The sequence below is a fragment of the Apteryx rowi genome, unplaced genomic scaffold (genome assembly GCF_003343035.1).
Source record: "Apteryx rowi isolate R43461 unplaced genomic scaffold, aptRow1 scaffold_998, whole genome shotgun sequence".
Lineage (NCBI taxonomy): Eukaryota > Metazoa > Chordata > Aves > Apterygiformes > Apterygidae > Apteryx > Apteryx rowi.
This window is the reverse complement of record NW_020451313.1, coordinates 19857-30616: the sequence shown is the minus strand read 5'-3', so window position 1 is coordinate 30616 and position 10760 is coordinate 19857. Positions and strand designations below refer to the sequence as shown.

General features: G+C 46.5%; 1 protein-coding gene across 1 annotated transcript; it reads right to left on the bottom strand.

The window, feature by feature from the left end:
* Positions 1–468: 468 nt before the first annotated feature.
* SBK2 (SH3 domain binding kinase family member 2) lies at positions 469–1984 on the bottom strand. The gene is made up of 3 exons (XM_026055443.1): positions 1803–1984; positions 1283–1485; positions 469–1023 (listed from the first exon to the last, which is right to left on the bottom strand). The coding sequence occupies exons 1-3, from the start codon at positions 1981–1983 to the stop codon at positions 469–471; spliced, it is 939 nt and encodes a 312-aa protein (XP_025911228.1). The 5' UTR covers position 1984.
* Between the last annotated feature and the right edge of the window lie 8776 nt (positions 1985–10760).

The following is a 10760-nucleotide window of genomic DNA, read 5'->3' as shown; positions in this document are numbered from 1 at the left end:
TGCCACTGTTCTCCCACAACAAACAGCACCTGTGCAGGCATTTTATTATGAGAGAAAAAGAGCCACATAAAGAACACAAAGGTAGAAGTTTTGCTCTATTTCTAGGACAAGGCTKGTGCTGCAGTGCCTAGAAACTGCCCTGGAGTTCCTGTGCCCATGAAGTGAGTGGGTGTTTCACACATGGAAGGAGGTGACAGTCATTGCCAAGAAGCAGCAGATGTTTTCAAGCCCTGAGGAAGCACAAGGAGATGGCACTTGATGGCAGTAAGCCATGGGGTAAGGATCATCAGCTGGGGAGGCAACCTGACTCTGTGGTGGCAGGGGAGCAGTGCTGTGGGGGAGTTGCTGTCTGGGTTATTCATCAGATCCTCTTGCCCCCAGCCTGCTGGAGGCATGTTGTGATGCCCCAGGCCTGTAAGACCCTCACAGAGTGACACTGGCCTTCCTTCTTCCCACAGAGGGCACACTCTAGGGCTTCACAGCAGCCTCCTGCAGTCTCCAGGGGCAATCAACGTAGCGCAAAACCCCACTGACAGGGCCACGCTTGGCAGGATCTAGGGCCAGCAGGCTTCGCAGCATGAGGGCAGCCTCGGCTGTCAGGCGTTTCCAATGGTGAGGCAGGTCCGCCTCCAAGCCTGTCTCCTGCCACAACATGAAGTCCTCAAAGAAAGGGTCTTCTGGCAGACTCTGCTCCCAAGGGAAGTAGCCAGTCAGTAAGCAGAAAAGAAGTACACCAAAGGCCCAGGCATCCAAGCTGGTGTCAATGGACAGCCCCTGTGCATCGGTGGTGTTGCTCAGCTCTGGGGCAGTGTAGGGAATTACCCCAGCCACCAGTTTGAGCTTGGTACCCTTAGGCCGTGTGAGCCCAAAGTCAGTCAACTTGATACACCGACATTCAGGATCAAAAAGCAGCACATTCTCGGGCTTGACATCACGATACACAAGACCTCGGCTGTGGATGAATTCCAGTGCGCTTGCGAGCTGCTTGGCACAGTGCTTAGCAGCTGGTTCAGGGATCCCATCCTGCACAGGGACAGACAGAGGTAATATTGCACACACATGGCATCTTAGCAACCCTACCAGCTGGGCTCTCACTTGTTTCCTCTGCAGGGAAGGCCTTGGCATTTCTGGTCTTGCAAGCTTGAAGCTGGTTCAAAGCTGTAGTCCCCTGAGGTGAGAGACCCATACCCCACTGCTTTTCCTCTCTCCCTCTGACCCAGCCAGTCTGCGCAGAGGCCAAGTGGCACAATCCTAGTTCCCATGCCCTTGTAGCAGCACTCACCCGTGGTTTGATGATAGAGATGAGGTCTTTGTGCAGTGCCGGTTCATAGAGGAAACCATAGTACTGGCTGGACTCAATTGCAATTCCAAACATCCCAATGATAGCAGGGTGGGTTGCAAGGGAAAGTGCCACACAATACTCATACAGAAAAGTATGCAGCTTGGTATTGGCTTTGGGTAGCAGCTTAAGAGCCATGGGAGTCCCTGGGGATGGGGAGAACGTGTTAGAACCCCCCTGAAAACCACTCACAGCAAGACCAGATAGAGATGGCATTGGGCAGCCATGGGGCAGGCAACTCAGAACCACAAGGAGGTTTCTGGCCCGAGTCAAGGCCCTGAGTGCACTAACAGGCCTTACCAGCCCTGACCAGCACATGAGTTCTCCCCACACACCTTGTCCATGGGTCTAGGACCACAGTTTAGCTCAGCCTGGGGCGGTCAGTCCCCAGGAGGCAAGGCCAAAGAGCCAAGGGAAGAGGAGGCAAGGCACAAGAGCTCTCATGGTGGAGCCAGCTCCTCACCTCGCTGCCTGTGGGTCACTAGCACCACGTGGCCATACTTGCCCCTGCCCAGCTCCCGAATGACCTCGTAGTGCTCAGCCACCTCCGTGCGCACCAGGCTCTGGGCTGTGATCTCCAGGAGCTCATCTAGCCCAGCTGGTGCCTTTGTCACCGCCACTGCCACAGCAGAGCTCTCGGCCATTGCTGAGTGCTGCAGAAAATAACACAGACAGCCTTAGTCAGAAACAGCACAATGTGCACAGAGAGAACTATGTCAGACCTGCCACAAACCATGCCACCATACCATGGTATTTCTACAACATSAAACCTGAGCACTCTCACAAAGGTGCTGGAGTTGAGCTGGTGCTTTTTGTACAGTGCACCTCTGGGCAAGGTCCCTCATTGTATACAAGGTCTGTGTATTGAAGGGGACCTCTAAACAGTTGCCTGTCTCCTTCTAATTGTAGTCCCTAGGACCTCTCATTTCAAGACTCTGGACCATTTTTCTGTGCCTGTCCTAAAGCTTGGCCTTCTAGGCCTCTTCTTATTCTACGATCCATAGTGTTAGGAGCAAAACATTAATAGAATCTCAGATCATGAAGCATGACCCAGTCCTTTTGCTCTCATTAGCCTGTTGCAAAAAGACCACCTCTCTCTATGCTGAAGAAAGTCCTTTAGGTACCAGCACAGATAGGCTTGTTCCTTAGGCAGAGACACAGCTAACCGATGACAAATACCAGATTACTAGTCCRAGGTAGTGCTCTCTGAGCAAGGCAAAGGGAGTTCAATGTCTCACATGCCTGCTTACACTTCTGACCCAAAGTCACTCATCTGTTCAGCTAAGAAATTGAGGCAGGAAGGAAACTCAGACATGGGTGGCATTTGGAGCTAGAGACAGCTGCTTGAGACCCATTTCAGAGAAATGTTGTTTTCAGTCTCTCTAGCTAGCAATAAGGCAGCATTGAAAGCACCTGTGCCAGCACTCTCCCCCTGACTACCTCCCTGTGCTCTGAACATGGGCACTTAGTCACCCTGGGCCTGGGAGCCCATCCTTGCTTCAGAGCAAGGACATAGAGTCACCGAATCAGAGAATAGCTGGGGTTGGAAGGGACCTCTGGAGACCTAGCATAGTCCAACCCCCATGCTCAGAGCATGGTCAGCTAGAGCAGGTTGCTCAGGGCCATGTCCTGTTGGGTTTTGCATATCTCCAAGGAGGCAGACTCCACAACCTCTCTGGGCAACTTGCTCCAGTGGTCAAGCACCCATATGGTATTATTTTTCCCTTACATTTAAATGGAATTTCTTGTATTTCAATTTGTGCACATTGCCTCTTGTCCTGTCACTCACTACCACTGAGAAGAGTCTGGCTCCATCTTCTTTACATCCTCCCTTCAGGTAGTTATGCACATTGATAAGTTCCCCCCTCAGCCTTCTCTTCTCCAGCTAAACAGTCCCAGCTCTCTCAGCCTTTCCTCATATGAGAGATGCTCCAGTCCCTTAATCATCTTCATAACCCTACGCTGGACTCGCTCCAGTAGCTCCATGTCTGTCTTGTACTGGGGAGCCCAGAACTAGACACAGCACTCCAGGTGTGGCCTCACCAGTGTTGAGTGGGGGGAGAAGGATCAACTCCCTCAAACTGCTGGCARCGCTCTGCCTAATGCAGCCCAAGATGCAACCCAAGATCCTGAGATCTATTCTTAGATATTTCTTAATGAGTGTGGAGCAAAACAAAGCTGTGGTATAAAACCAGTGGCTCACCTCAGCATCTACAAACTCAGGATCTTATTCCCTGAAACCTTCTGACTCACATGATGACCGCCCCCTTCTAGGGGAAGGAGTAGGACCTCATGTTGCTGACTGTAAAGGCAAATGGCACTCTGGGAATATGAGTGGGAATTGCCTTAGGGTTTTTTTTGCTGTATCTGTAACCAGAGCTTACTGTACTTCCTTCAACTTCCAGCCTCCACTGCTGCTAAATCTGGTCACACGGAGGAATCCAGTAATTTAGCGACACAATCATTTAAACCTAGGAAAAGTACAAAAATGCCAGAAGTGTATAGGAGCCCAGGAGTATTTGTGGGAGAGTTCCCCTTCTCTTCCCTTTCYTCCTAGATTGCATCACTAAATCTCATCTAAATCTGAAAATGTCAAGTAATTGGTTCTAGTTCTCTGAAAAGCCTTTGGCTTGGTATCAGAGGCAGCAGCAGGCAAAGTTGGACAGTCCATAGGGAGTTCAGCACTGAACAAGTGTGTGCATAGGAGGGGATGAATGAAAGATTGGGGAGACATCATGATGACAGCCAGTCTGGAAAGTATTTTAGAGATTTTGCTTTGATGTTCTCCTGTTTGCTGCTCAGCCATCACAGCATGCAAAATTCCACATAACAAGGGCACCCAGAGACTGCCAATGGATCCACTCTGCTACTGATACTTGCAAACCAGTTTTGTCACTTTTAGGCATTARAAAGAGTATCTGAAAAAGCTTAAAATTTCCTAGCTAGGAACATAGAGAAAAGCTTAAAGCATAATAGACCTTTGAAACACATAGCCCCCCCTTAATATTAGATAAGCTACAGTTACACTAAATAGGAAATAGAACAACAGGAAAGATGTCTGCTTGCCTCATACAGAATAAAATAGATTTGTATTTTTGATAAAACATAAAAAGAAGATCTCTACTGTAAGACAGTATTTCTCCTATATCAAATTCATGGTCATATACAAGTTCTTGTCAGCAGACAGTTCACAATCTTCTCAGATAACTTAATTTCTCAAACTTAAGTTAGATAAAATTTCTTCCCTCATGGGCAGACCACCTGTTAATGATATCTAACCCAAAGGTATGTCCTTTGCACAACCCACACTAGTGTGTAGCCATCTCCACTACGGAAAAGAAGGAAAAGGAAGATCCAAGGCCAAATGATAGACAGCTCACCAGGAAATTCATACCCTTTCCACTGTCAGGAGATGCTCCCCAGCCTCCTGAGAAGGCTAGCCTATGGGGATACAGTGTCTCTGTCTAGGTAATGTCATTCTGGCTCTTCCACCAAAAGGATTAATATTAATTAATTAATTAATAAGGCCAGAAAAGCACTTCATACATGTTCATGCACTTCATTCATGTCAAAGACAGACAGACCTATATTGTAATCTCACTATATCACAACTAGAGCTATGACACCATTAAAAATGTCCATAAGCATATGGTGAGTAGGGACCATCTTCCAGTCTGATCTTCTGCAGAGCATAAAGCCAAGCCAAATAAACTACAGCTTTTGGGTCATGTCTTCCAAATCATGCAGGCCTGATTCAAAGACAAACTTTGGTCTACTGGAAAAGCTAGCTTTAACATTCTTGCTGTTATGTATTTATACCATATCCTAATTTGAATTTAGCTACCTGCTGTTCAACTTCCTTAGCTAGAGAAAAGAGTCCGTCAGCACCTCTTATTTTTCTCCTGTCTTCTGTAGGGTTTTTATGCACTGTGCTCAGAGGTATGACTATAGCTTATGAGGACATAATTTAAACTACTTAGATTGAGTAAAACTAGCAGTGTACAGCCTGAAACTCAGCCTGTGTATTTAGCTGACTCCTTACATAAGCTTCACAAACCATCAAATTGTGCTTCTGTAGCATTCAAATTAGTTTACAGACAGATAGGATATGTTTCTAGAAATTATAGTCACGTTTTGAACTTCAGAATAAGCATCTTCATACCCTCTGATCAAGACACCTCTCAGTCTTCTTACTGGTTAAACTCCTTCAATGTACCTTCTGTCCAATTGTCAGACCAAGGCCTTTTGTCCAGCTCTCAGACCCACTTTATGGCTCTTTTCTGAACTCTTGCCAGTTTTTCAGCTCCCAGTTTAGACCATTGACTACTCCAAGGGTTGTGCTGTGAGGCTCTGAGTGAGAATCACTCTCTGCACTCCTGCTGTGACCCCGGGACCTCTTTTTGCAGGGGCTCTGCAAACTCATACTCACACTGAGAACTCATACTCACACATCCATTATGATTCCAGCATTTTTTCAAAGTGCTATTTTGCAGGGGAAAACATACAGTTCCTCTCCACCTGCCTTTCTAAATGTTACCTGCCTTGTTCCTGATTGAATACTTTTCCACTGCCTTTGATAAAGCACATTTTGTTTGAATGGACTTAGTGTATCAAGCAATTCAGATCACTCGGTGTCTCTGTTGTTATCATCCACCACATGCATTTCTGTTTAAGGGCTGTGTAAAGATCCCATCTGCAGGGATTTTCCATTAACCTCTAAATCATTAGTAATGGTTCATGTAGTACCTGCCAGAAACATCCTATTCGGAGAATATTCCCTGAAAACTATTTGCACAAATTCATCCTGGCATTGATCAGAACCAGTAAGCCACACATTTTAAAAGGATTTAAAAATCAGCAAATTTGCAAGACTCAGTTTAGCGGAGATTATAATTTTTTACTGGTGTCCCCACCTTATGCAATTTTGTTAAATCTTAACCCTGCTATAATGCTCTTACTTTTGTCAATGATTTAGAAGAAAACACTGAAATCATCCTCAGAATGTTTGCAATGACACAAATATCGGGCCAGTTTAATAATGAAGAAGAAAGACTATTGCTATTTACTGGTATGTATTGCTTGATAAAACTAGTGCACATGCACACATGTGCACACGCATGAAAGTATTTCAAACAAGTAAAGATGAAGGGAGTTTAGTGTGGCACTAAGTGACTGAAAAAAATTGGTATGTCATGTCAATCAAGTCAGTGTAAGTTATTCGTGCTGCTTTGTAGATAAAATGGGCACTGTGTAAACACAGAAATGCAGACCTGGTATAGCCTCATTTCCTTTGTAGGCTTTAATATGTAGGATGATATAGAATTGCATTAGAAATAGTGTACAGTGATATAGATACACATCTAAGTGATACAGATACAAGGCTAAGAGAATAAAGGTGTGAGAATAACAGATGTTGCAGATTCCACCTTTGCATTCACTCTGCGAAAGAGTGAATTTCCCAGATGCTAAGTTAAGAAAATAAGCTTCACTGTAAACAAAAAAAAAAGGTATAGCTTTTCAGCTTACGTATAATAAGCTGGAGTTATATTAGTTATAATAAAAGAGTTATAATAAAAGAGTTATAATGAAAAAAGAGATCACATGCCTTAGAGCCTCTTGCACTGAACTGTAGTTTCTGCAGAGGTTCCTATGCACAGATGTGCTGAGACAGTCTGAAACTTAATCTCTGAAATTCAGCTAAACTAGGAAAACTTTATTTCTGAAGAGCTGGGTACCTGCCAATGATTTCTGCACTAGAGTTGAGAATATTGTGTGCCACTGGATTTTGTATTTTTATTAGAAATGCATTCCTCTACTTTGCTTTGCATTTTTATCTACATTTTGTATGGTGTTTTTTGAAATGTTAAAAATCTACTGTTGTGAATCTATTGTGTTTCTCTAGGACAAATTTCCTGAACTGTTCTGGAGGCCAGTTATGTCTGAGGGTCAACAGTATTAGCTATTGGATTGTTTGCTATCTCTTTAAAGGTATCCGTGAGATCACAGTTCATGAAGCTAGTGCTAGTGTCCACAGTTTGACTGAAGAAGGATTAGGAAAGAACCATGAAAATGATAAAAGAGCTGACAAGTACAAGTGTAATTTCCAGGGGAGCAGTCTTTTTAGCTTAGCAAATAGTGAAAAAGTGACTCGATCATCTGTATGTACTTTCATAAGTACTAGAAATTTGAAGAGGGCTCTCCCACTGAGTAAAAACATTATAATAAAAACCAGTACCTGAAGCTGAAATGAGGCAATTTCAGACCTCAAGTGCAGTGCACATTTTATGAGGAAGGATATTTATTGCTAAAAAAATCATCGAACAGTATAGAAGAATCTCTCTCCATCATTGGGACTTTTAACTCAAAAATGGCTTATTTATCCTAAAAGACACACTCTAGTGCAAACCACATTTCATACAGGCAAAGTCCAGCAACCTTATTACATGGGAGATTGGAACAGATTATCACAGCGGTTGTTCGTGGCCTTATTACTGATAGATTTAYGGGTTACTTTTTAAAACCCGTCAGCAAGCCAGTACTTAATCTCACTGGAGGGACCTGCCTGACTGTTCCCTTCACAGGACTGCATAATGCTCTCCTTCGGGCAGAAACACACAGCCCCAGAGAGACCCACACAAGTGTCCTCCGTAAGGACGGAGGATACCACAACCTCTGCTGCTATCAGCAGCCTCCTCAGACACAACTCCACAACAGTCTCACAGGGACCAAACCACATCACCATCTCCTCCCAACAAGCAAGCTGGGACCACRGCACCATTCCACCAAACACAAGTGCCAGCCAATACCCCCTGCCTAAAACAACCCTTCTGGGCAGAGCCACCTAAGGAGCTCACCATCGGTCAGACCACACCAGACACCAAATGTCAAAAATGGGTGCACTCCACATTGTGCCAGCATGCTCAGCCTGAGTCTCCAGAGCTGGTTTGCAAGGGGTGCCCAGTCATGCCTTTCTTTGTGCCTATCCAGCCTCTTTTGTACTGCTACAACTGCAGCTTCTCCTCCCACACACCCTGTCCCTCTGCATGAAGCCTCTCACCTTCTCTGGCAGCACAGTATGACAGCATGGACTGCCTTGCTTCCCTTGCTGCCGCCGCTGGGCTGGGCTCAGTGTGCGCCTGCAGCCAGAGGGGCTGCCAGGCATTACAGGGCTCAGCATGACGCTCCGCCCCTTCCCTGTGTCCCCAGTCCAGGGGGGCATGGAGCTGCTGTGCTGAAGGTGACCTCGGCAGGGAGGAGGAGAGGGGCAACAGGAGCAGGAAGAGGTTGCCCAACTACCCAGTGTAGGAGGGGGAAGGTGTTGCAGGGCTCAGGGTGGATTTGCTGCTGCTGCTTCAGCTGTACATCACAAGCCCCAGGGATCCTTCAGCAGATTCACCCTGCTTAGCCCTTCTCACAGGCTCATGCCCCCATTACAGGTGAGAGAGCAGAGCAGCTTGCTGTGTGGATGCACAGGCATTGCTCTGGGGCCGTGTTAGTAACAGTACAACCGCGATGGCCGGCTCAGAACCACACTGTGGGCTGCCAGTGCTTTCTCCTGGCCACCAAGAGGGCAGAAGGCATTTCAGTCACAACGCCCACATCAGTGAGTATCAGAGACTAGGCATGAACCATAACTGGTTCAAGGTCACTTCATGGGACCTGGTGAGTCAGACTCCTCGCACAAGCCAGCACTACAGAGCACTATGGAGGAGGTGAAATTATTAGTGGTAACTACAATGGCTTTTAGACATTTCACCTGTTCCCAGTCCTGCCACCCAGGAGTTAGCCAAGGCCTAACTCCTCTTTCTTTCACCTGAGCATGGAGAGGAAAGCCTCCCCTGAGGACACCAACACCATGCAGGTCCCAGATCTTGGCTCTGAAGCAAGAACTTGTGCTTTAGAGGAAACGGACTGATTTGTGCAACCAGAACATTGATGCATGCAGCCATGACACAGGAATGCTGGGGCCATGCAGGGGAGCAGCCAAGGCTTCTGCCACCCTGGTGAGCCTCTGTGCTCCCTTTGTGGCCACAGTGTGGTGAGGAAGGCTGAGGTGAAAGATACAGTCTAACATGGGAGAGCAGTGCAGCCCCTGTAATCACAAGGGCTCTGTTTCCAGCACAGGACTGAACCTTATTGCCTACACACAGGAGGGAGGGAAGTTACACCAAGGGCTTGTCACTCAGTGTGCTGCCCAGCGTAAGGGCAGTAAGGTGAGATGCACTGGGCTATCATCACAGAGCTGGGAAGAACCAGTCTGCTGCCACTCAGGACTGGTGCAAGAAATCAGAGGGCAAGAGGAGTAGCATAGTCATGCTCTGAGCTGTCCATTTGCTTTTACTTCTCAGCCTCTCTCCTCCACTCTAACCACTAACTCAAATCAGAGTTTGGGATCTACCAGATCTGGGAACAAAATTTAGTAGGCTTCCTGTTTTTTCGGCTAATTTTTTCAGAGCCATATTTCCCATGCTTTTCATTTCTACTTTATGTGCAGTTGGGAGCTGCTGAGCAGCTTGGTTCAGTGAAGAAGCCCCTTTTGCAGCCTTGCCAGCAGCTCACCAAGGAGTAGCTTCCTTTGGCAGAAAGATCCCTGGCTGAGGGCTTTCCTCCCACCTGCAGCTCCTCTGATACTTGTACATCTGGAGGGCTTGCCATGCATTCTCACAGCTCAGGGAAAATGTCACATACTGTGTATCATATCTGTGTGAGACTCCCTGCTCTCTGTGCCTGGGGATCGGGCAAAGAGCAGCTGCTGGAGGTCCTAGAGCCTGCTGTTCAACTAATGCAAGCAGCATTTGTGCATTTCAGGACTTCTGTAATTTAACACCTACACCTACATCACCCATTCTGCACATATTTTGTCCTGCAGGCTACCAAGATATTGGGCAAGGTCAACACAGGCAGAGATGGGAATATGAAGTAACCAAGACCCTCTTTGTCTTTCAGAAAGTTGGTCCCAGCTACAGACTTGAGGATACACTGTCTCCAGCCCTGGAGAACAATTTGCCTCCAGAGCCATGAGCAGACCCACAAAGAATCATGTGAAAATGCTGTACATCAGTGTGTTGTGGATCTCTCTCTAGATCGGTTTACAGGGGCCTAGAACAGCATGAAGTGTACTAGCATGAAGTGTTCTGATCCAGGGATTTGGGCTGTGCATCTGCACATCCTATAGGCAAACTCTGTAGCCAACCTTTGGAGGTGAGTGGAAGAGGAACAGTGGGAGAGGGGAGGAATTATAGGTGGGTATTAATGTCACTTCTATTCAGATTGTCTAATATTTTCCTCTGCAAAGACTCCTTTAAGATGCATGTTCATGCTTTGTGAAACAGGCAGACACTGTGGATGGCCTTTGATATTTGACAGCAAATATTTTGCACAAATGCCTCCTTCTTTACCTCTGAAATGTTGTTGTGTTTAG